Source organism: Numida meleagris, chromosome 3 (genome assembly GCF_002078875.1).
Source record: "Numida meleagris isolate 19003 breed g44 Domestic line chromosome 3, NumMel1.0, whole genome shotgun sequence".
NCBI lineage: Eukaryota > Metazoa > Chordata > Aves > Galliformes > Numididae > Numida > Numida meleagris.
In genome coordinates, this window is record NC_034411.1 from 42,326,779 (window position 1) to 42,354,020 (window position 27,242).

At 37.2% G+C, this 27,242-nt stretch overlaps 1 protein-coding gene across 16 annotated transcripts in view; it reads right to left on the bottom strand.

Annotated features, from left to right (window-relative positions):
* Positions 1–27,242, bottom strand: part of AFDN (afadin, adherens junction formation factor) — a 118,744-nt gene that overhangs the window by 8,487 nt on the left and 83,015 nt on the right. For 12 of the 16 annotated variants that reach the window (XR_002436551.1, XM_021390301.1, XM_021390312.1 and 9 more), the window contains 8 exons: positions 14,042–14,107; positions 13,828–13,901; positions 12,786–12,904; positions 11,595–11,789; positions 11,205–11,296; positions 10,598–10,786; positions 6,993–8,015; positions 1,032–1,166 (listed from right to left, as the gene is read on the bottom strand). Coding sequence is in view for 15 of the 16 variants with exons in the window: in XM_021390301.1 (XP_021245976.1) it covers positions 1,032–1,166; positions 6,993–8,015; positions 10,598–10,786; positions 11,205–11,296; positions 11,595–11,789; positions 12,786–12,904; positions 13,828–13,901; positions 14,042–14,107 (1,893 nt within the window). In the remaining variant the exon portion in view is untranslated. The remainder of the gene's footprint in view (positions 1–1,031; positions 1,167–6,992; positions 8,016–10,597; positions 10,787–11,204; positions 11,297–11,594; positions 11,790–12,785; positions 12,905–13,827; positions 13,902–14,041; positions 14,108–27,242) is intronic. The other 4 variants (XM_021390302.1, XM_021390306.1, XM_021390311.1 and 1 more) reach the window with 2 other exon arrangements.

The window sequence follows — 27,242 nt, forward strand, 5'->3', positions numbered from 1 at the left end:
TCACATAAAAATCCAATTACAAAGAACCTTTTAAAAACAAACATCAAATGATGCTTTTTGTAAAAGTATTTATAAAAAGCACATTTCTAAAAAAATGTGCAATGATACCTACACAAGACTATTAACCATTGAAAAGGCCATGAAATGTCTGCATTTTCCAGTTTTAAAGATTTTTTTTTTTTACTGTTTTTAAACTTCATAGCATTTAATTTTGCTCAGCTCTTGTCTAAGCCACATTGTAAATTAACACAGTTATTTTTTTCATAATTTATTCTGTAGCTTGGTAACACATGAAGATGTGTATTTGGAAACCACACAGTACACAAAAAATACTTTGTCTAAGCATACTATAACTTCTGCTGGGAATATATGGCATCTTGAACATTCCTTTTTGTTCTTCATTTATGTGTTTAAAAACATCCACTTTAGCCGCTCCGCACCCTGAGCCTGTTACTCGAAAATAAATAAATCTGATCTTGTTTATCTAGAGCAAAGACAAGAAATTCATTTCCTTATACTTGTCTCTAAAGCCATCTGAGCAGTCAGATGGTACTGAGTTCTTAGTTGGTAGACACACAAGCACCTCAGTCCAGATCTGTCAGTGAAAATCCTTTCAAGTGTGTGATACACACTTGTGGTGTCATGTGGTAGCACTGCAACCCTGTCAGAAACCAAGATAGCCTATTTTTGAGAAAACAAGGAAACACAATAGATTTTAGCCTTAACTCTAAAACATGGCAGGCTCTTAACCTTCTAAAAGGCTCTGAAAACAAGCCCTTGTCACTGCTAAAAACCTTCAGCTGGAACGCCTACTCTGTTATTTCTGCAATACCACTGACCTCTAGCCATCACAAATGGCAAATTTGCTCTTTTTTTTTTTTTAATAATATTGGTAAAATTAAGCCTTAGGCCATGACCCTTATCACTAATTTTGTGCATTTAACCCTTGATGACCCAAAACTGAGCTGTTACTGGCCAGGCTAAAGCAGAGAGGCCTGTAAGAACTCCTGCTGCCCTCAGAAGACCATAACCTTTTCTTCTGCCTCTCTCCTGGTTCGCTCCTCCTCTTGCTGTCGGCGTTCCTCTTCCTGCCTGGCCCTGTCTTCTGCTTCTCGTTTGCGCATTTCTTCCAACTGTTGCTGCCGTCTGCGTTCTTCATCCTGTAACTAACAGAGACACACCTTTAATTTTTCATCACTCACATAGGTAGAGATTCAAAAAAAAAAAACACCATAAACTGAGTATTTGTATCTAAAAATAATTCATTCAGTAGAAAAAATGCTGTACTACAGATAAACAATATTGTTTTCAGCTGTTAAGAGCGCACTCTGACACTGTTTTCCCCACAGTTCTTGTTAAGAATAAAGGCTGGGAAAACAGAAGAGAGATGCACAGAACTACACGCTTAAAAACAGGCAGAGAGACATTTTTAGCAGTCATAACAAACCCCTAGCAGAAGACTGAGGTGACACATGCTCCAGAATGCTTCAGCAACCAGTCTTGTAGGCACAGCAAAGTGAAATTAAACACTTGGAACCAACAATCCACAGCTCCAGCAGCCAGTTGGTTTTTCATTTGGGATTAGTATTTAAGCACCGGAAAATCACGACTCATTAGTCAAAGGGTCAATCCATTTAAAGTAACAGGCTCATTCAGCAAGTCTGCAAATAGTCTCAGGAGATAAATAAAATCTCCCACTGTATCTGCAACAGATGTGTTTTGGAAAAAGCAGAGCGAGGCAAAGAAATCTTTGCTCACAAGAACAACTAATGTCCAAGAGACAACACTGCTTCATACATGCTTGTGATAAACACTGCACAGGTAAGAAAAATGAGCAAAAACCCAAACTTTGCCTGGTTCTCTGAAGCTAACAGGATCTGCTCTTGTTGGATAGAAGTATTCATTGACATTGTAACATTCATAAACAGAAACTAACTAGACTACATCCCGCTTTGCTTTTTACTGTGGCATGTTTCAAAGTGATGCTTTTTCATAAGATCCTATTACTGACTGGCATACTTTACTACGTGCTGTACTTAACACTGCTGTTTCTCTACTTCTGGATTTGTTTCTCAACACAGCTTCCCTTATATAGAACAGCTCTTAAGGAACAGAGCAATGACGATAGTAAGAGAAATTTAGTTCTAATAAGGTTTTTCAAGAACAACTTGCACGTTGATTTGTGTCATGTGCATCCTGCAGTCTCTGCTGTTTAAGAGGAAATAGGCTTTAATGTATACAAACTGTGTATCAGATACTGGCCCAAGGTCTTCTAATCAATTTTTGATGAGCAATTCTACAAAATTCTGTTCTTTTTTATTTTTACAAATTTTCTAATATTTATTTCCCCCTCTGGTTCATGTAACACTTTTCTCTTATGTCCTTATGCAACAGCATTTTGTGAACACTTGCCTTCTACATCTTATAACAGCTATAGAAATGACTGCAGAAAAAACACCTCCAATCTGAAGTGTTAAGAACCCCTATATTTGAGCACGAAAGCTAAAGAGCACAAGAATTAATTTCATTTGGACAGGAGTTTGGCAAATGTGTACTGGGCAACACTACCTCTGAGTAAATTCACCTTATTTGTAAACTCTGTAATTCCTAACTCACAGTTACAAAAAGGTGAAACTCAGTATACAATGTAGAGTAGGGAAGAAAGTAATTAATCTATCGCCTACCTGCATTAACACCTTGCCTGTCTTGCTTATTAAGAAGACACTGTTTTAGCAGAGGATAGTGTTGTCAAAAGGAAAGACAGCTACTAATTCGGAAGAGTTAATGGAAGAGAAGTAATTTCCTCTCAGAAAAAAAAAGGCAAAAACTGCACAGAAGGAAAAAAATACAGAATTCTTTGACTTTGTCCCAGTCACATTTAGAGTAAAGGTCTAAACACGGTAATTACTGATCTCTGATTACTACATGGATAGCTTTGTGCTTAGTAGCAAATACAGCTATTAAACTTACTTAAGAAAATATTTCTAAGTACATTAAAGGGGTGCTAGTACTGTTTTGTTATATTTGCTTGTGAACTTAACTAAGAAGGGAAACTAGGCAGGTTCCATATGGGGGCTTATGTCAACATACAAACCATAATAACTGTAGATGACAACCCATTGAAGGCAGAGCCTATTCTAACATAATACCTAGGACAAAGGCCAGAAATTATAAAGGGGGCACAAACAGGAATACAGTAGCTATGATCGAGGGTACTTCATTTCTTTAATGATTAGTAAACTAGTTTCTACTTTGGAGCTTTGAGAGGATGGCAGGGAGCACTGGGATGGCAAGGCACGCCAGAGTAGGTAAAAACGTGTATTTGTGGTTGCATACAACGTTATGCAATTCACATGGAACTATGAGATTTTCAAGATCCTTACATGGCCCTCAGCTAACAGTCAGAGGGGGAAAGGGAGAGAAAAGTAGAGAGAATTCTGGAGTATCAGAAATGCAAAGATAGGTATGGGATTAGCAGGCTTGAAGGAAGTCTCAGATTCCAGATAAAACTCGTTCCTCCAAGCACTGCTTAGAATGCTTTAAATAAAGTTTCAGATGAACTTTACATTTATACCTATTTATTTCTGACAAATAAACCCTCTGCTGGTTCAGGCCATCGACCCATCTGGTGCAGCGTTCTGTGCCTGACAATGGCAAGGAGCACTGCACATGAACGTTGCCATTTCTGTGGGCCATTCCTCCAGTTTTTCCCCAGCATTTCTCCAGCATTCAGCGCTGCACTAGGGATGCACCCTCTTGTGTAATCCTTACATTAGCTGCTCACAGATGCAAGGCCTGTGAATTTGCCTAACCCATTTTTAAGGCTGCTGATACTATCTGAATTCACAGCCTTCTGCAGCAGAAAAGTCCAGGAGCTTACAGCCTACCTGGTAAAGAACCTTATCTGCCTGTTCACAGCTCCACAGACCTAGGTGCTGGCAAAACAACTAAATAAACAGGAGTAGTTAAGTAAAAATATTGCTAGATACTGCATCTGAAAACTCCACTTGTCCATTCCTTCAACAAGCTTACACGCTTCACTTCTTTCTCTGCTGTCAACTGCTCAGAACTGATGGACCATACAAACACAGAACCGAGTATCTCAGATGCACTTACAAGTATGCATTACTTGAATATTAATTTTAAAAGCGTGTGTTTTGTTTTTTAAATAAAGCACTGTGGAAATATCCAAATCTGTATTTTGAACAGCGAAGCTTACAGTTCTTTTCCAGCAGCACAAATTAATGATACTCACAGGACCTGCACGCATTACCCTTCTTTCAAACTAGCATACTAATGATACAGAATACACTGTGAAGGTGATATAGTTCTATATCCAGAGAGAAAATCTTTTCCCCCCCTCATGTACCCATTTCCAACGAGAGCAATAAAATACAGAATTCACTGAAGTCTTAGCAGTTAATGCCTCAGTTTGAAAGCCTGCCATGTTTTAGATGACAGACAATAGCATTAACCATCTGAAACTGAAATTTAGGAAAATAAAATATGAGAACTTAGTAATCAGACTTTTACGTGACCTACTTGGAAATATTAGTGCAGGAATTATTTCTGAGTTTACAGTCCGTTTTTACTTCAATAGGAAAACTGCAATACGTCAAACAGCAGGTTTCAGCATGTGGCTAAATACTGTCACAGTAAGCTATGTATGTTTGTTATCCACAGAATTTAAACATTCTGTATTACTGTGCTCTCAGGACAGTTTTCTTCAAATCAGAAGGGAATGGCTGTGCTAGAACTTTTCTAAAACCAGGAGGGGAGGGAAAGGAAGAAATCCTACCTCACAGTTTGAAGACTCAAACTGCTTAGTAAGATGTCATAAACAAAAATACAAAACACCAAGTACACTGCTTTCTATTAGACTGCTGCTACAACAAACAAATCAAGCCTGCAAGCAGAACACAACATCTGAAAGGAGAGAAACACGGGGGAAGGAGTCACCACATCTGGAAACATTCAAATGCATGCTTATAGTTAACTTACTGTTTATTGTATCAAAATGATTTTTGAACACCCAAAGATGGCAAATCATCATCCAAAGCACAGAAGACGATTATTATTAATATCAGAAATTGAAATGTGAAAGATATTAAGGAGAAAGAAACAAACATACCAAGTCTAGAACAGAGATTGCTGGCACAGCAGTCTGCTGCAGGTAGTAAGAAAGGGGAAAAAAAGAAAGATGCACAGTGAAAACAAAGATAGGTTAGACTTGTTCTATTTCAAAAGCATTTTCTTTTATTTGTTAAGTCAGATGTTTTAGAAAGACAAACTGAACTCGACAAATTCCTGACATACAGACAAGAAAACAATCAGATTTTTTTTTTTTAATCAGTACTATTTACACTCATTCAAAAGCTCAGTTTTTCCTCTACAGATGCTGTTTATTGCATCTCTAGTAGTACAGACAGGGAAATGTAACTCAAATGCAAACATCAATTCTGCTCAAAACGACAGTTATTTTTTAGTTTCAAAATGTTCCAAAATGCTGGAAGAACTTCATGCACAAATAATATTAGAAATCCAGCACTCGCAAAGACGACTGATAAAACGCTATGCAATGCAATTGGCTTTTCATTAATGAAACATGGCTTTTTTAGCTTTGCTACAGTAAAATGTTAAAGATTTGGGTGAAAATGGCAGTTTTATATGGATTTTTATGCCTAGAGGTAACTGCCTTCATGCTACAAATTACATGTTAGCAATGCTGAGCTTTCAAACAACCATGCCACCGAAGATATATTTATCTTTTCCTTTCTTCAGTTTCCAAGCTTGAGGTATCCATTGTTTTAAACAGTAATAAAGTTAGCCACAAGAAAAAAGGAAAGCAACGCAGACTGCAGCAAACATGAGAAGAGCAAGTTTAGGGAATCAAGCTGCCAAAACAATCCTGAACTCAAATACTACTCAAGCCGATAGCAATTTCTGAATGGCAAAATACACGTGCAAACATTTCTCAACAAGTAGAAACTGCTTATCACAGAATTAAGTCAACTTTTCAAGAGAAAAAGAAGACAGCAAATTACAGGGATAGTTTTTAAGCCTGTGAAAGCATAGTTATTGGTATGTAACTTTGGTATCAGTGCTATTCATGGAAGAAAAATTCCCTACACAAGTTGTTTCCCAGTAACAACAGATTCAAGACTCTGAGAGACAGCAACTAGCAGCAGAGCGATAAGATCTTTATCATACTATTCAGCTACATTATCTTAGTATATATGATGATCTTTTACAGTACTGAAGCTAAGGTAAGCAAACCCTGTCTGATGCTGACTGAACTGTACACCATGCAAAATCTGCAAGCTGGACTCCTAGGCAGGGTACATGAGTTGCTACAACACATGAAATGACATGGCTTAGCTTAATGCTTTCACCCAGCTCTGTTAGTGTCACCACAGAGGTGGTGGTAAATGCAAAGGTAACATCTGCCTCACACCTCAGCCTCTGATTGGAGTGGACCAACTTGATGGAAACTCGGTTCCCTGGTGATATCATGTATTCAGTGTCCATTTCAGTTCTGAGACTGTAAGTAAACTCTTATAGGTAAAAATATTTGAAGAAAAAAAAAAACGCTGTTTTTTGTTCCCGATTCTGCTACAGATTTTAATAATTTCAAATGTTTCTGCTTGAATTCCTGTAAGCAAATTCTATCCAATGTTTAACTATCTACTCCTGCTCCAGCTACATGGCTAAATCCCTTTGTATATAGGGATTTTCTGCAGCCGCAACAAGAAAAGTAAGTTTGACTGCCAACTTAGATTCTGTAATAGGTAGCTATGACATTTTCATAATTCACTGTGAAGCCATCGTAAGCAAGTGAAAGCTCCTACAGCAATTTTAAAAATTAAAGACAGTCAAGACAGCTCCGTTCTCCTTTACCCTATTAGGAGATCAAAATGCTCAGACAAATCCAGAGAACCCACCAAGATACGCATTTACTACACTTTTGTCTAGAAAGGATTATCCCGTTTTACCCTTGCTCTTCTTTCTGCCTCCAGTCGCTGCATGATAAGCATAGTATCCACATCATCGTCCTCTTCTTCATCATCATCTTCATCCTTTTGCTTTGATTCCTGAAGTCGCTTTTGGAACTGCCACTCTAGCATGAGTTTGCGCAGGCGGTCGTTCTCTTCAGCTGTACGGTCAGGCTTGTTCTGAAGATCCTGAATCTCTTTACTCAGCATGTCCACAATGTGCATCTGTTGCTGCTTCTCCAGTTTCTCCTTGGCATCTCGCTTCCAGGGATCTGGAGAGAGACTGTCACTAGAGGACAATTCTTCTTTGCTGATAGTAATGTACTGCAGATCTCTCCGCTCAATAGTCCGAGGCTGCTGTTGTGGCTGCAACTCTCGAATGACTGTTTCTTGAGACCTCTGGAAAGTTGAAGTTTTTTCCGATTTCACTTGTTGAAGGGGAACAGGAGGAACCACAGGCTGGGGAGGAATTAGTGGCTGCGAACGCATTTGGCCCAGTTTTCTCTCCTGCTCGCGGCGTTTCCTTTCTCGTTCTTCTTCCAAACGTGCCTTTTCCTTTTCATACCACCTCTGATGCTCTTCTCGTTTTTTACGCTCAGCAGCAGCCACCTGAGAAGACGCTTGCGCTCCTACCTGGTTTGGTGGAGGAGGGGGAGGCAGAGGCAAATCCATTTGTGGTTCATCGAATTCCGCTGCATAATGCACTGGAGGAGGTGGCGGTGGAGGAGGAAGATCTGTTCTGATGGGCTGGGAAATGGCCACCGGAGTCGGCTGGCTTGCTGCTGGAGTTTTCCAACGGCCAGGTCCACTTTTAGTTAAGCAAGAACCAGGTGAAACTGGTTTGGATGTATGGTTCAGGTGCTCTTGGCTAGATGTGCTAGAATCCACAGATGAATTCATCCACTGATCGTTGTCTGACTTCCGATCAATGTACTCTATGTCCTTCCGGATAACAACTTCCAAACGATTCCTCTCTGGCTGGAAAACTTTATCTCGGAGTTCTTCCTGGGATCGAGCCACGCGCTGGAAAAAATTAAACAAAGCATCTATTTTATAGTCCATCTCTATTAGAACATATTTGAAATACTAAAAGCCTAAATGTCTCACAAACCACATTCTTATTACTGAAGGTAATTACTTTTAGAGAAGTTCAGCATTTCCATGATCAGTAAGTTTCTTAAAACCAACAATAAAATACTCTTCCCAGTCCTTTTAATTCGTTCAAGCGATAGAAGATTTTACACCCTCTGAAATGCCTGGAAACCTGGACTTGGAGAAAGGAGGAAAACAAAACAGAGCTTAAGTTGAGCCTCCCCAGCTGACAGAGTTCTTCAGGAGTCTCCCTACCACAGGAGCACAAGAGCCCCAGCAGCTTGGACCAGCAGCTCGAGCACACCAGCTCTGCCATTCAGGCTTCAGCTGGCTCGATGAAGGGTTTTTCTACTGGGAAGGCAAACAGAAAGACTGCTGAGGAAAAGATGAGGGAGCCTCTGCCCATCCTCCCCCATTAATAAGAGAGATGACTCAGCTGGATGCTCTCGTTATGACAGTCATTCATGGGTACGGAATACGGAAAGTCCTATCTAGTTCTACCTGGTTTTTGGGCATGGACTTAATGTGTCAAACACCAAGTCTCCTTGTATTCAAAGCTGAGGTAACATTGTGCTATACAATCTTCTGGAAAGAAATACTAGGCCCTAAATTAGGGTTATCAGATCTGTTAATCATTTTCTTGCAGCAAATATTCATGCTTTGAATGTTAGGAAATACCAAGCACTGAACACATAATGTACCAATTATCAACAACTGAGAGAAGATTAACAAAGCAAACTCCTTTTCTTCTTTCTCCATCAATGACCTTAGCTGTAACCTCAAAAGAATGCCTTCTTTGAGATGAACAAGTGCATTTTTTATGCTCTATTAGTCCAGCAGATCTGAACACACAGTTATTTGTGTTAGATTTGCTGTAAAGATGCACCTAACCAAACAGTTTGCTAATACATTCGAAGCAGAAAACAGGCATTTCACGTCAGTGAAAAGCTGTAAAGATTTGTTTATTTGTTTATTTATTAAAGTTTATTTTCTTCCCTTTTCAATCTGAAGCATTACATGGTGCAGGAAAGTATGTCTACACTTTCAATGCCTGTAGGGAGCTAAAGCTTCCAGTTCTTGATTTTATGAAAACACTTCAACATTTTAATCCTTAAGACCATAGCTCAAATTCTATATCTGTCAACAACTTTAACAGATGGGGTTCATCTTACCAGTTTTAACTGCCTTGTCTAAGCTACTCACTTAAGCTTGCCTTAAGCAGGGGAGAGGTGCATGTCCAGATGGCAGTTCATCCCATTACGAGAAACGGAAATACTAGCCTCTCCCTGCCACAGCATCTACACAGACAGCTTAGATTAGGTGAGATGAAATCATGAGATATGAAGGAGTTAAGCAAAAGAATTCAGCAAAATATTTCCACAGTTACATGACACATTCATTAACTCGCAGCACGCTCCTTCAAAATTACCATCCTACTTTGGGTATAAAATCTAATTTCCTTACTGGAAGAATAATTATGATCTGATATCTTTAGTACTGAAATACATGCCTTCAGTGACCAAAGCTTTTATCCAAGCAACTTTCCTCCCTAATCACCAATATATGTGGGAGTACTCGATGTATCAATCCCTAGTTAGTTCCTATCACATGATATCAAAGTAACTTGGATGACACTGCTTTTCAGAAAGTAAAGCATACTGAGCTTCAATTATACATTAAGAATAGCAAAACACAACCAAACAAAAACAACCAAACAACAAAAAAGTTTTTTTTCCTCTGTTTTTGAGTGATGAAACTGTCTTTGGTGGATTAGAGGGAAAAAAAAAAAAAAAAGATGATCCAGTGACTGGATTCAGACTACCACGATTTCATTTCCTATATGGATTTGAGTAAGGTCCTCATTTACAAAGAGTGGAACAACATTATCTTTTGACTTTATAAACGTAAATTCATTTCAGGTCAAGAAGCATTTGCATTTTGATAGCAGAGCAGTTATCAGTGGAAGTGAAAAAAATGCAGTTTTAAGGGCATTTTTTTTTTAAATGAGAGACGGGAATGTGTTTCTGCAAAGACCTTGGATAGTTTTCAAAATGCTGTGTTATTTCATTTTTAATACTTCACTGTCACTTAAATGATGCACCCCGCAGGCAAAGAGATTTTTTCCACATAAACCTTCTTAGAAGAGTGAAGGATTTAGTTTACTTTACAGAAAACTACAAAACGTTTTACAAGATAAACCCTACTACCATCTATTCCCCATTGTTCTGAGTAACAAGGACTTAAATCATCCCAGATAACAGGTCTGCATAACTTGCTAACAAAAATTCTACAAAGAAAAAAAAAAAAAAGGTAGGGTTCCTGATCCCAAGCCAATCTCAGCAGAAGTACAGTTATCTCCCTTATCCGTGCTATGGTTTAACCAGTCTTCAGCAGTTCAGAGATCATAGAGAGTTGACTGTTCTGCAAAAATGTCTCCAGCAAACTGGGAGTGAAACAGTTTCTTCCCCTCCCCCCATATCCCTCTTGTACTTATTTAAAAAAAAGCTTCTGACCTGCATTGTAGAATTGATTGAGTGATTACTCTCTGCCTGGACCTGTGGTTTCTCTTCATAATTTGGCCACTGACTCTGAGCTGGACCCATTCGATCCTGGGATTTCGAAGCTGGGAATGTGAAATATTCTCTGGTATAGGTCTGTGTTGGGATGGGGTAAGCTTCAGGTCGTGGAGGCAGAGTTTGTTCCTGAAAAAGACACAATGAACGTAAGATAGAATTTTCTAATCACACAGATCTGTACATAATGTTTTCCTAATCATGTGTTTCTTAAATATTTTGTTTTGCCTTGTGAGAATATTATTTGTCTGGAATAGAGGTTTTCAAATCTAAACTGTGGTTAGGACTAATATTTTTATGGTCTGAAAACAAGTATGCAATATTGCACAAGCCAAAGAAACTGCAATGACAGCTTCGTGAACAAAATGTAATAAAATCACACAAAGTTGTCTCAATCTTTCATTAAGCCACAGTAAGTAAAAACACCACTCAGTCACTAGCACCAACATTACGTACAAATACTTGAGATACTGGTTTGACTCAAGCACACTGATCCATTGATAGCTAAGGAAAATTTAATAGCCAGCATTTTCTTGCCACTTCTGACCTCTGTACAAAGATTTCCAGTCGAGACTGAGGTTATTTTGGTGGTAGTTCCAGATGCATAAGCATTCTTTCCCCCGGGGCTTGGAGGCTGATCTGTTGGAAAGTTAAAGAAAGCATTTACATGCATGTTAATATTAATTTACATAACTTAATAAAATATTAGTATTCACAACATAAGTATGACTTTTCCTTTGAATAATTCTTACAAGAGGCTTGCTCCAAACATTACAACTACATCATTATTTCAAACTTAAACTTAATCCTGCTTTTTTTCTTTTAATTAGGTTTTCTTTTTAATCAAATAACCCCCTCCCGTCCCCTTTGGAATTGAACAGCCCTTAAAGTTAGTGAAAGAGACAGCTACCTCTACTATAAGAATAATCTGACTTACTTGCTACATTGGGACTGGAGCGATGATCGGCTCTGTTCTTCATTAATCTGTCATCTCCTGGCAGCTTCTTTGGTTCACTGTACTCCGTCCATGGCAGCTGGGGGCTCTCAGGTGATCCATTCTGCGTGGAGTTGTTATACAGCTCAAAGCCTTCACTCTTTGGTCGGGGTTTACCTGAGCCACGGCGGTCAGAAACTGTAACAGTTGATATATATTTTCCCCCTTCACTTATATTAACTGCTGTCTAGCGTATTCTTTTTCAAACAAGAGTTACCTTGCACTTAGAACAAAAACTGAGTTTCTGGCATAGCGACTGATAAATTTTAAAACTGTTACTTCTTCAGATACACACTTCCACTCTCATATCAACTGTACAGGATTTGTTTGATTCAAAAAAGAATCTTTGCTTCAAAAGAGCTTTTGAAAAGATACGACGTTTGGAAAAGCCAAGTGTGCCTTAGCAAAAAATCTCTTGGAGACTCACAGAGGCATATGGCATCTGGAATGGTGTTGTAATTCGTGATAATAGGGATTTATTCTTTTAACCCATTCTTTTCTATATCCTATGTATAGAAGAGGTCTTCCTTTATAAATTATTTTGTGTAAGACTTGTATGTTGGCTCTATGAAGTTCAGTGATAAAAATGTCTGAGAACTTTTTAAGATCTGACATAGAAACTTTACAAGATAAAGGTTTTGCTATTTCTAGCTTAAAAGCTAAATAAAAACCTATCACAAAACATGTTGCAGGGGTTTCTGGTTTTATATTTCTCCCTCAGTAACTACATTACAGTCTCTGCTTACAAAAGTCATATCCCATGAAGCCTTTATGAAAGGGATGGAAATGCTATCAAAGTTGTAATGGCGTTTGTCTTCATTATATTTCATTAAATAAAAATTATTTCAAAACCACAACTGTAGTTTAATACTTTTTTTTTAAAAGCACAAATGCAAAACATTTATTTAACATTAGACAAATAGAATTTTATGCACGATTTAAAAGTCAGTTTGTCTTTTCACATGAAAAGAAATGCTTCCCTTCTATGCAATTAAATTTATTTTCTGATTTAATGTTTTGGTAAAATTCGGCAAATTACTCTGAATTACTGAATTTTCTGTATTCTAAATCTTACAAAGCTGTTACAGCAATATTAGCTTTTTATTTTTTATTTTTATTTATTTATTTTTTTACCTCTCTGCATCATTGGAGATGGCTGATTTAGCAGGGTTGCCAGACCATGGTATATTGCTCCTTGTTTTGCTACTTCCAGTGTTACTACAGAACCTGTCCTCGTCATAAGTTCTGCTGCCCTGCAACAGATATCAAAACAGATTATTAGTTCTCCTTATTGTAATTTTGTATGACATGATTTCTTATATCTTTTCTAGTAACCTTTTGATGACAAAACACTCTGTTTCTAACATTTAAAATCATTATGAAAAAAATATTTAAAAAGCTAGAAGATAAATTTACTGAATAGACAACACATGCATGCAAGGGTTTCTGCAGGTATAAGTTGGAAGCCAAAATATTTAAGAGTTAGAGTAAGAAAAATTTGCTAGAAACTGGAGCCTGAATGTGCAACATCATATCTCCTATAGAGAAAGTAAAAACCTAATATGCAAAAAAATGAGCCTAGGACTTTCTTCAGTAGATTGCTCTAAAAGTAATGCCTCCTATTTATTTCCATGGAAACTACAACAGATACAAAGAGCACAACATCACTATTAGACAGAGCAAATTCCCAACTACAAAATGCTATTTCTCAACATAGACACTATCACTAACTATGAGCTTTTGTCTGCGATGAAGAGCCTGCATGGCGTGCTTGTAAAGATCTGCACCAATAGAGATGACCCATGGTTTCACAGCTGCTGTTTCACGGTGGTCACATCCACTGTTTGGTCTCCAGAAACATTCAGCAAGCATCAATGAACGTCAATGGGAGAATTTTTTTTCCACAGAGGAATTTAATGACACCCCTTTGCTTCATATGCACTTCCATGTCACCCATTTGGTCAGACTGCCCCTCTGCTGCCAGCTGTCACACAGCAACAAAATGTAATGGAATACTGGTGGGAAGGCTCAGCCTCTACTGCCACACCACCAACATCTGCCTCTGATGTTGTGGGCCAACATAATAAAACAGGAAGCATTACTTTTGGAGCAGCCCTTGTATTACTCTAGCATTTTTTTTCCCCATGTAAAGACACCAAGAGAGAGCATTCCATACCTTTCCTGGGACAGTCCCACCAAGCTTCGACCATCCACACTGAGCAGCTGATCCCCTGCGGCCAGACGACCATCCTAATTGCATATTCAGAAAAAAAATGTATTTATTCACCAGTGCAACAATTATTCATGCAAATTAGTAAACAAAGGGTTTAAAAGTATTTCCAAAGGACTTCTCCATCTTTGAATCTCTTATGTTTAAAAATATTACTAACCACATCTGCAGCACCTCCTTTCACAACAGACTTGACATATATTCCAAGTTTGTCTTGACCAGCACCCTACAGAGGAAAGAAACATCAATTTATTTCATTTATATTTAATCTCTTGAGCATTCCTGAATTTTATTAAAAATTTTACACGTCTAGATAAACCTCTGAATTCTCTCTTTTTTTTTTATTTCCACAGCCTGGAAAAAAAACAAAAACCAATTATACAAAAGCAAGTTAAGCTCATTTAAATCAAAAGCAAGTTTTAATATTAGGCCTCTTGAACCTCCAAACACTGCAAGAAGTGAAGAGTATTTGGTCTTAATACAAGCTTGAAATATAAAAAAGAAAATATATCAACTAAATCTTGTATCTTATGAGTTTGTTTCAATCCTCTTCTAATGAGACATACTTGCTCTTTTTGATGCATATATATATTTTTAATATACCTGGGTATTATGTTCCAGAAGACTGCCCTGCTACCCTTGCTAATGCCCAAATCACAAGGTAAAGTACAGATTATCTATTCTGCTTTGAGCATAAATGACAAAAAGGAACATGAATCTTTTTTACATTTATTAGGACTATTAAGGAACTAGGAAAAAGAAGCAAACAGTGCTTTTGCTTTTAGGATAAACAAGTAGACATTGTAACTAGTAAGAATTTTAGAACTATCAAAGTCAATATTTAAGCCCACTGCAAAACAGTGCAATTTTGTTCATATAACAGCTGCCTAGAAGTATTCCACTAAATTTTAAAGGACTGTTTACACTAAACATATTGCTATACGACCAACGGATGTAAGGCATGAGAACACGAGCATCTATTCAAGCCATGCTGTTGCATCATCCATGTGCTCAAATTTACGAGACACCACACAAAAGTCTATGTTAGTATCACAAACCCTTAAACTGTCACTTACCATGTATGACAATCATTTAATTATATACTACAGCAATGCATGCCAATTAATATCATCTGCATATCACTCAGAACACTCTAGAACTATCATTAAGTTTTCAGTGGAACAGTTTTTAATATAACATTGTTTTCTGGAATAACATCCCAAATTGCTTTCATAGTGAATGTGCAACTTCCCCGCCCCCCTACTTTTCCAACTCCTTTTCTTCTTTTGCTAGCAAAAGGATTGATCACTTCCATCATTATCATCAAGTAGAACAAGAAGGTGCAGATTCTTCAGAAACAAGTGTTAAAAGTTTTCCGAGAAGCGAAGGATCTAATTTGTTATTAAACCTTGAGTGAATTCCAAACGTTTATTCAGCAGCCACAAAATAGACACCTTGTTGCATACCTTTTGGGAGCCTAGATCTCTTACCAGGAATTCTTAAATAATTTAAATTTTCATGGGATAAGAAAGAGGTTGTCCCAGTATATTAATAACTAGTCTATCAATGGATAGGAAGCTTTTGCTTTTCACAAGGAATGAAGTTATTAGAGAAGCCCTAAATGAATGTGCTGCTCACCAGGGCAAACAATAATGTAACTAAACTCGCCATATGGAAACAGAAACCAGGTGAGTAAAACCAAAGGTTGGAGAAGGGTGAAGTGATACTGAGAACTGGAGCAGTAATAGGGAAAAACATATTTTTACTAGTCCAAATGTGAAGTAATACTCCGATCTTGTTGGTGACTTTTGGCAGAAGCAGCCCAGATGAGTTACCACTTCTCCTTGTTGGGAACTGCAGATGAAGATGATTGCACCTTTCCTCTGCCACCAACCACTAATAGGTCTAAAGGCAAGCTCCTTTAGATCCAGAGGGGTTAAGGACTCATCAGCAAGTGTCACCCACCCACTCTCCTTTACAGTTACAACCCCATGCATTGTATGTGATTTCAAAGATGAAGCAACATCTTTCCTTGGAGGCCAGACTAACCAAGACTAACCAGAAGTCTTGGGACCTGGGAGTGGTGCTGCTTTATTCAGCTCTAACTTCAAAAGCTGTTAACAAGAATCTCACCCCATTAGCTTTAATGAGTCAGACAAAAAACTGCATAATGCAGTCAAAGATTAAGTGAAAACAGTGAGCATTTGGAAGAGCACTACTACTTGAAACAGCATACATGTTAATCCAGACAAGTTGGGATTGTGACTTCACTAATCATTAATTATATCAGACATACTGTATCCGTATATGCCACTTTCTAATCCTTAATTATGACTGCACACCTTAAATGAAGTAGAAACTTGTTTAAGCCTATGATATCTACACTGGTTTGCAAACAGTAATAAAAAATACTTGCAATTACACAAATACTCATATTGTAGTTTTTAAACTGGCTTTAACTGCTGCTCAAGATCAATCTTAATTATTGTTTTCACAGCATTCTCCATTTATCAGTTCAAACATCTGGGAGCCAACAGAACTATTAGGACAGAACAAACAAACCAGAAAACACCATGGTCACTTCAAAACGAGAGGGCCCACATTTGGAAGATCGTATAATTCCTTACAAAAAGGCAACAGCAGAAGCTGAAGCTCAGAGGATAACAAGGGTGATCAGAAACATGGAGCAACTTCCTTGAGAGAACCAAACAATAGACACAGTCTCCTCCTCTTAAGGAACAATCATAGGAGGAAGTGAAGGTCTATGGAATTATGAATGGCACAGCTGGGATATCGTCTCCCTGATCAGACAAAATACAAAGCTTCCTTATTCATGCTATCAACCTTTTTCCAGAGGATTTCATAATTCAGTTAGGAAACCGCAAAGAAAAAGACTGCTGTAGACGCCACGGATTCAGGGTAAGGTCTTCCAGGAGCTTTCAGAAAAGTGATATAGATGTAATATATACTAAAGAAATTCTGAAATTACAGAAAGCTAGAAAACAGGAGGAACTGTCTTACATGTTTTGTTTGTTTGCATTTCGGCTAAATCCCCATTAGCCACAGCTGGAACACACCAGATCAGATGGGTTTTGCTCTAACTGTTCTTGCACTCTAAACCTTGCAGTGATTCTTCATAACAATCCAGAGGAGCTGACATTTTGCTCAATATTCCTTCTTTTTGAAAGTAGTTTTATGGGGCCTATACAGTTTGTCAATCTTTTTCCTGTTCTTCTAAGAGAAGTTATGCACAGATGAGTTAGCTCCAAGTTATTTTTCTTAACACAAGGCTAATTAATTTTAAGAGCATACAACATGATTTTAAAATAAATCTCAATTCAGATTATATAAAACATCTTTTATCAACTACCACATCTACTCAGATATTAGGACAACTTTCTTTCCTGTGTATTTCATACATAATTTTGCGTGTTTCTAACAAAATGCTTGTAATCTTTGCTACACTTGCAAAGATATCTCACTGAGCATCATTAAATTTAACCTATCTTCCTGCGACTTTTACCCTATGCTTTCAAGTAACTTAAGTAAACATTTGTCATTTCTATTGAAACAAACTTATTTATGCTTCAGTTCCACCTTTCAGGAGACTCTGTTAGAAGGAAACGTACAGTTATTAAGGACACAAAAAAGATGTTAATATGTAGTTAGACATGAATCCTTAAGGCCAAAGCCAGTGAAATTTTAATCTGCACAATTGAATTTCTCTCCTATCACTTACTGACATTACAACATAACAGGTTTCTTTGTAGACTGCTTATAAATCTGTTTTTCTTTTAAAGGAATGTGAAGGTCAGCACAATTAAAGTTATTCCCCAACAAACAAAACAACGACAGATACCAATAACACCCTTTCCAGTTCACTTTATTTTCTCCTACCCTGAATATCAAATTCATGTGTATCTATAAAACTTTAAGCTTGAACAACAGAACACAATGTTAAAGAAGTTAAATGATTGCGGAAAGTATGAACGTAGTAAGCATAAAAAGATTTTTCCTCATGGTTTTACTAATTCAGTAAATTCTAGAAGCAACAAAACAGCATTATCTATAGTAGTAAATGCTCTAGTGGTACCAATCAGTTTTTACAATCCTTGCAGAAAGTAAAAGCTAAGAAAAAATTGGGAAATTCTTCCATTTAAAATATAATTTATGGCATTTTTCAACACGAACAACTGAAAAAAAAAATTAACTCTTCTAAATGACCATCTACACTGTTTAGTCAATTTTCAGCTGAAAGAGCCACTTATAAAGTGTTAATAAAAAATGAATGGCTTAACTGAAAGTGAGGACGATAATTATACCAGAGCAGTCAATAAAGGCTTCAGTTCACCTAGGTTACAATATTCCTTAGCTGAACTGCAAGAGCACAATACTGTATTCTGAAAGACTCCCTTTGTTTACCTCTAAATGGTAGCTGCAATGCATAGCTATAGCAGAGAACCCAAAAAGGGTTTTAAATGGAAGGTGTTATCCTATGAGAATGAGAAGAACAGTAAATTGTGGGCAGAAGAAAGGAAATCACACAATATTTATAAATTTGGATACCTCAAGAAAATTAGACCTAAGCTTCAAAATGAGAAAATCCACTCTGTGCTTTCACAATACAGTTAAATAATAAAAAAATTGCATGAAGTACTGAGAAAACATTTAATGTCAGTAGTATAATACTACTTACATGTTTCAGTATTTTTAAGCATTTTGTGTTAAAATTCATCAAAATGATGTTAGCTGTGTGCTGATACAGAGTGTCAGAAAGGAACCCAACTGACTGCTCCGTGAAGCAGCTCTGAGCAGTGGTTGCAGAACAGCAATATTCTAGTGAAAGTGGATTTCCAAAACAATGGGGGGTACACCCACAAAAAAACCCAAGACACATATGCATGTAGTTATGTACAGATTCCCACAGAGGGAAGGCAAACTAAACAGAAGAAAAAACATGTTACAAATGTTTGAAATTCATCCTAATGTTAAGCTCTCAAAGCCCATGTGACAGGTACATAGAAAAGACACTTCCCAACTTTGCTACAGCACAGATTCCCTTCCTCAACAACAACTAAAAGCAAACAAAAAACAACCCAAACAAACTATCCTAATTTTAGCAAGTAATAGAGATGACTAGAGTATTTAGAATGCAAGAAAATATATCACATTAAAAAAATAAATCAATACACATTCACTGATGTAATTACACAATCGGATAAAAATGTCCCCATTTTATTTATCCCAGGAAGCTTAATTAGCTCTGGACAAAAACCATCAGAAGACTCCTGAAGATAATCTTCTCCACGCTTGGGGTGGAGAAGCCAGGTGTGCTCAGCCAGCTCAGGTAAGAAACAGAAAAACAATTAGGTGCAGCAACCAGAAGCCACATGTTTGCAAAAGAGTTATCACCTGTATATTGGTGCTTTTTGTGTTGTTGTTTTTTTTTTTTAATCATCTTACATTATCTTAAGAAGCAGTTTAATGCTTTAAAGCAGCATCAGTTGAAAGATGTTAACTTATTGCACTTGCAAGTTTGGCATGTGCTTAAATTTACTAGGAATATTGCTGCGGGAATTCTACAACAATAAGGAATATCTTCTTGCATTTAGAAAGCATTTTAATAGATCTTCTAATCCTGCTTGGGAAGTAAAGGCAAACACAGGATACTTCTGCATACAGAAGTCTGCTCAGAATGGTAACTGAGGTTTTTATCCTAAATACAAATGAAGAAAAGAATGTATGGGAAAATATTTAAGTGACCAGGCTAAAATGTAAAAGTAAATAAGTGATGCATCCTCCTCCAAGAAACAGAGCAAGAATACAAGGAATACAAATCAAGAGAATAAGAAAGAATCTGAGGTATGAAATGCTATCAACAAATACTGCAATTAAAAGTCACCAAAGGTTCTATTTCCCTAACGTCTGTTCATATTGCAGCTGTATGGCTCACATATACAGTATAACAATACTTAAGTGGGACAGAAGAAAAAGACAGGCAAGCTTCTGGAAGAGGCTAATTTGCTGTAGCAGCCCAGTTTCAAGGAGTTCATATCACAGAACAAAAGCACATTTGGAAACATTCTACAGTATGGAGTTAGAAATTACAACCCGAAGATACAGAGTTCAATAAGAGCAAGGAAATAAAATCTTAAGTAGCACTCATTTGGATAACAGGTTGTTGGGAGTTTCACATCAGGACTGGTCACAGGTTGCATAGTTTAGCTCTTTTCATTTAATTTCAAAAGAAAATTTTGAATCGTGGAAGTGGTAATAATGAGACTTAGTTTACTGGAAGCATGGTTAATGCTCACTAAATGCTCAACCATGTTCAGATGTGTCAAGTGCACATAAGGAAAAGTTAATTCTAACAAGAGAGACTTTTCTTTCTAGTGGCTTTTAGTTGACTTGACAAAGGACATTCTTAAATCACTGGGTAGATCCTACATACAAATTGAGATATGAAATAGACACTTAAATACTGTAATTGAATTCCTGAGCACTATAAAAAACAGAAATACCATAATTCGACACCAAAACACTAAATTTGATCAGAAAAGAATGTGATGAGCCAGTACCTATAGATTATTTTGGTTACTAGTACGAGAGAAAAAGTAGTAATAGCTATCCTTTCATTCATTTCAGAGGATGTTTTTTGTCTTTTTTCCATCATGATGGAACAGAAAACAAACAGACCAAAAAACATTTACAGTACAAACAGAACTTCTGAACATACAACCAGAGCAGAGTTAACCAGTTGTAACTTCAGCTATCTCAGCAAATAATAAATTGAGACATTCCAGCGTTTGAGTCCTGTGAATTCAGATATTTTCTGCTCTCTGGGACCAGGAAACAACAGTCAATATAAAAATCTGACTTGAGAAACATCTGTTTTTGTTTAATTACATATATATGTAATATGTATGTTGATACATATGACAGATGTATGTTTATGTGGTTGACTTTCTTCTTATCTATTAATGCAGAAAAAAAGTAATCCCTAACCAATTTCTGTGATGTTTAAACTCAATAAACTACAACAAATAGGAATTTACTAAGCTAAAATATCAAACGTTAAGCTGACTTTTATTAGGGCAGACTTGCATCCAGCAAACTTACATGCCCTGCAAAGATAAATATTTTGCAAGGAGGAAGATACCAAAGTCCACTTCAGAATATTTTTCCTACCATTAAATCAATGTAATTATGAAACCCATTAAAATAATTTACCAGAGAGTATTATACCTTGGTCACTCAAATTCAACAAAGCGTAAACAAATGATTTTCTGTATTATTCAAGCTAGTTTCAGAAAATGACAATCTGTATTATAACAGATTTGCAATGGCAAACAGTATTTTTCAAACCTTTTGTTCGTATACCTTTGCATTTTTTCTTCTCTAAGATACTAACCATAAGGAAGTCCCCTAATTAAGATACCACAAGAAGTATGGAAGCAAACCCTTGGTAAATACTTCCATTTGGAACTAAAAACTATAAACTGTCACCTATAAATGTCTCCTAAATAAGCAGTAAAACAACTGGAAAATGTAAGCCAGTGTTCCGGAACACATCACCAGATATAAAGGAATTTAGTAAAGAATTTACTGAATAAATGAAGAAGTAAATTATTTGAGTGAAGGACTATCCCCTGAAGAGCCTGAAAGATTAGAAAAGAACAGAGAACTCTTGCAACTTTAGCAATTCTCATTAGTTAAAAAGCAATTTTGGCATTTCTAGCACCTTAAATCTCTAGAACATTGATAAAATACACTTAAAAATCACTGCACAGATTGTGGGAAGGAGAGAAAATGTGTCCAGTGCTAGATTCCCTCATTAAAAATGAATGTGGAAGGTGAAGAAAGCACATCAAACACCCCAAATAGGTTTATTTAGGGGATTCTTACTCTTCAAGTCAGACAGACTGCAAACAAACAACAATAAAAAAAAAAATCACTGGGAGCAGGAAGATGGAAGGAAAACCAGGCCGACACGGAGAAAGGCAAATCATGCCTTACGCACAGCATAAGAGAAATACAAATCTCAGCTAACTGAATCTATGGCAGAAAAGGTTATGCAAAGATTTCAAACATGTTATCCAAATGGGCATTTGTCCCTTCTAAATATGGTATGATTCTGTGCTTGAATACTTTTTTTTTTTTAAATCATATTAAAGAAACCCAAGGTCTGAGTTGAATAACACAACCAATCTAATGCCAGATTTTAGGAAAGCATAAACAATAAACAAGTCATTTTACTTCATCACATCAGCTTATTCTATAATCATAGCATCATTTGAGTTGGAAGGGACTCTAAAAGGTCATCTAGGCCAACTCCCCTGAAATGAACAGGGAAACCTACAGCTCGATCAGGTTGATCAGAGCCCCATCCAGCCTGACCTTGAATGTCTCCAGGGATGAGGCTTCCACCACCTCTCTGGGCAACCTAGCTGAAAATGTGCTCTATCAAATGTCATTGTGCTCTTCGTATCTGTTGTAGTTTCCATGGAAATAAATAAGAAGCATTACTTTCAGAGTGACTTTTGCAGCATTATTTTGTAAGATCCAACTTCTTCTCACAGGATTGTGCTCAGAATACTGCACCTGCTCCAAAACTTACAAGTACTGTAGAAACAGAAACAATTTAAAAAAAATACAACACACTTCTATGGAGTAATCAGACTGAATGGTAATGAAAGTAACAAGAAACCACAGTGATTTGAGTAAGCACTACTACCCTGCCACCAACAGACCAGTACAAAATTAAAGATGGGCAATAATAGTAGATTAATGAATTAAAATACAGAATTAAAAAAAATGTTTAAGGAGAATACATTTCACTGCTAGTGTAGCATAGTGTTTTATAAGGCCTCCTTGTAAGTAGCAGTCACAGGAAGATGTGGCCCACATTGAGTAGCCATACAACTGGAACATGCCAAACAGCACAACTAGCACATGAAGTAGGAGCTGAAAGAATATTAAGATCAGATAGGGCCTTCCTAATGGCAACATCATATCCAGTCCTCAAACTGGTTATTCAGTCACCATGGAAGCATTAAAAGCAGACAAAATTTTCCGCCCCCGCCTCCTCCTCATGTTGCATTTGCCAGGATAAGCAGCTGCAATTGGATAGTGGAAACAACAGACAGCTCCTTCTAGTGAGTGTCAACACGCAGCTAGGCCCAAAGCCAAGCACCCACACCATGCAGGTACCTAGGGCCCATAGTCACTAAGCTGTCCCACTAGTACCCCAGGCTAAAGGTATTGGAGTGGAAATGAAGGCCTGTCTGCTGACAGGTGATAACCTCTCAACAGTTAAGCTGCTGCCATCCTTACAGTGCTTCACAAGGAAGCTTTGTGGAATACCGCAATGAGCTGCACGTTCTACTAGGTTAGGAATGTTCATGCTGCAGATTTGTAGGCAACTCAGTTATTTTAATACCCACAGTTAGAATTAAAACATGAAAACTATGAGAGAAATACTTATCCAGTTGTTAGAAGGACAGGAAAATAGTAGTACTATATAACTAAGGAAAAATTATGCATCTGTAAAGCATACCTGCAGGTACTATGCCTAACCAAACCGGTAATTCTTCAAACAGTTGACAGTAAGGTCTTGTCATTACTTGTTCTAAACTACCGTTTGCCCAAACCTGTTTAGCTTCACGTGCCTTGTTTATCACTTCGATATTATGAACATTTTCCCATAAAATCTGGCAGAGTCACACTTGATTAAAGACAAAAATACATTTCAGTAACAAGTGTTGTGGTTTTTTTTAAACATTATGTGTATTAGAATATATTTTTCTTTACAAGAATTGCAATGAAACCTTCCTAATGACCCTTCAATACTGATTTGTCTTAAATACTTGAATATTTAAATGGTTGCAAGCTTCACATAGCTTGTAACATGAAAAGGAATCCTGAAGTGGAGGAATCTTTATTCTCCAATTATAGTTTGACTGACTCCATTAAAAAATAAAACAAAGTTTGACCATTTTTAAAGGAATATTCAAAGTGAGTGGCTTCAAATATCAAGACTATAAAAACACTCCAGATTTCATTCTGTTCATGGAAATTTTTTCTTTTTTTATAATACTTCCTGAGACCTGGTTGAATTTTGCATAAATATGCAGATATTAAAAGATTTTATTTCATAGAATCACAGAATGGTTTGGGTTGGAAGGGACCTTTAAGATCATCTAGTTCCGACCCCTCTGCTATAGGCAGCAATGCCTCTCTCTAGACCAGGTTGCTCACAGCCCCATCCAGCCTGGCCTTGAATGCTTCCAGGGAGGGGGCATCCACAACCTCGCTGGACAGCCTGATCCAGTGACTCATCACCCTCACAGTAAAGAATTTATTCCTGATATCTAGTCTAAATCTACCCTCTTCCAGTTTAAAGCCATTCCCCCTTGTCCTGTCACTACCTGCCCTTATAAAAAGTTCCTCCCCAGCTTTCCTGTAGGCCCCCTTCAGGTACTGGAAGGGAGCTATAAGGTCTCCCTGGAGCCTTCTCTTCTGCAGGCTGAAGAGCCCCACCTTTCTCAGCCTGTCCCCATAGCAGAGGTGCTCCAGCTCTCTGATCATCAAATTTAATTATTTAATAATGTAGATAACGTGCATCTGTAGAGAAAACCATAAAGATCTGCTCTGTGACTATAATCTAGCTATCAGGACTGCTATCAGCCCCAAAATCTTTCATCTGCCTACACCCAGAGCAGATTGTACTGATTTTTATCAGGGCTAATTTTCTGATTCCAGACTCTAAAGATGTTTACAAAAACTTAGGAAGATCTTCTATGTAAACTTGCATTTAAGTTTATGCAACAGAATCAAGACTCAGTCTAACCTCCCTGGCAAGTAATTAGTCCAGAAGCAATGAAATAATCCAAGTTTAGAAGCATTTTAAAGAATATCAATTTACTAAACTAGGCAGCGAGTTCACAAGTGTATTCTCTAGGAGGAAAAAAGCAAAAGTTTCTGAACGCCTCCCCACCCCAAGCACTCACGTTCCCTAAAGCTGTATGCATTTTGTAATTTGCATCTGGATGAGAACAAACATATTTATCTGCAGCATGCCTACGATTCACTGAAATACTTGCTGTCAGTCCAGAGATCAAGCTCTGTAGCTACTGGCTTGCCTGCAGCGTTGGCAAGCTTCTTTGGACATAAAGATTGGAAAAGAAACACCAAAACTATTTAGAGACTTTGGATATCTGTCATCATTAGAGAAAATATTCCATAGAGCGCTGTACAGAAATGAGGTGAAGCAGCTTGCTCTATGTAAAGCTGGTCTGCTAGTTGTGGCCACAGCTGATACAAGAAAAAGAATCTTAGAATTGACCCATGCTCTACATATGTAAATGTCTCTTTCTCCTCTTAAATCCTCCACTGTGGTGGGGGGAAAATACCAAACATTCTCAGTATTTGACAAAGTTCAGTCACAAGCAGAGAAAATATTTCAAATTAAACAAACAGGCAGCAGAGATTCAGACAGGGACAATCAACATGATTTGCAGGCAAAGTAATATCAAGCATTTAACATTTAAGAACATGCCTGTTGCAGCTTTAAGAAGCACCAGGAAGGAAAACAGACAAAAGAAATGACTTAGAATTCAGAGAAAAGCTAGATTGCAAGTCACAGAAACTGGACTCTGAGGCATCCAACATAACCTAGAAGCTTTACATCCAATGTACCTACATGCTCTATTTACAAATAGCTTCAAAAGGATTAAAGAGAAAGGACTCAAGAATTTTGTTGTTTTCTTTACTGGAATAAGAGTTTCCAGTCAAGTGCTCACCTTTTTTCATTTTGTTTTGTTTTGCTGTTAAAATGAAAGAACATTTACCATGAAGTTTGACTCGGGTACAAAGCAAGTAAGTGAATACATCTTTTATCTTCCTAAAGCTCACTTCTTCCGAGAGACAAAAGAACAAAGAACCACAGATGCTGTGTAACGGACTTCCTGAGATGGCAGTAATAGAATATATATGATTGTAGTCTTGTATAGATGTAGGCTATTTTTTTTCTTTAAATCAAATTACAGCATTCAGAATCCCTAATAAGGCAAACAGATAAAGGCATGCAGGCAGAAATAGCTGTATATGCTTCTGTCTAGCACAGAAGATAATGAATTTCTAACACATGGTTTCTCTGGAAATTGAGGGCTTCCAAAAGATATCTTGATGAAAACCAAAGCAACTAAGAGAACTAGCAAAAACAACTGGCCTAAAGTCATGTTCTGAGACTGAAAATGCAACAGTTTCTCCTAACCGTTTGTTTCTCTTAGCTCTAAATGAAACACAGACAGTAAGCAGTAGGTAAACAGAAAATGCTTCATATGCTACATTCCTAACAGCCTATGAAAGTTTTATAAAATAGACCATCTAAACCTTTTTGTTCTTTAATAAATGCTGCTACTTGAAATTCATATGGCATTCTACAAACTCATGAAGGCATTTTTATTTTGCCCAAAATAAGGGTTAACTTTTTACAGCATGCTTGCTCTAAATACACTGAACAGTGACACACTAAGGGCTATTTAGAGTTTTCTGCCAACTGAGAAGTTGTACTGCACATTCCGTGACCCTCTTTTCCCTGTTGAGGCAACTCTGAACAAATATCTCAGCTTAATTAGGTCTGTGGATAAAATTAGGGCAACACATAATGAGTGATCTATTTTTTGGGAAGGAAAAAAAATAAAGGTGTATACATGTACACACACACTCACGTGCACACAGATACGTATGCATATGTGCACTTTTTCCAAGTGATAGCTCTTAGCTCTACAGCTAAGGAGAATTTACAACAGGAAAAATACAGTACAGTCTTTCCTTTAAATTTGTACTGCATTTTCATGTGGATACAGCTTAATCCACTATCAGTAGATATGCTGTCAAATATGCTTAATAATCTAAACTTCTACCCCAAATTAGAGGATCGTTCACATGGGAAAAACTCAGCATAGAATTTAGCTTCTTAGAGTCTTTTTCACTGACAGGAATATAAAAATTAAAAGGTAAATACTGTATTAACATGTATTTAAAACACATTTTGTAAGTTATTAGAAAGCCAGAATTGAATGAAGTCTGCTAGAGCAATTCTGATTAAAGACTAGGTACACTGTAATTTTCATGTTTTGCCATCAAGTGTCCACATATAGAAGGTATTAGTTCAAGGAGAAACTGGCACATCCATTTAAATTAAAAACAGAACAAGATAACAACAAGAACAAAATAAAAACACCAACAGCTTGTTCCAGAAGACATGAAGTGCAAATGTCTAGGTGATCTGTTTGCAATATCAATCTAAATATACGCAAGTAAACAAGAAGAAAGTACTTGAGCAGAGCTGTGGCCTC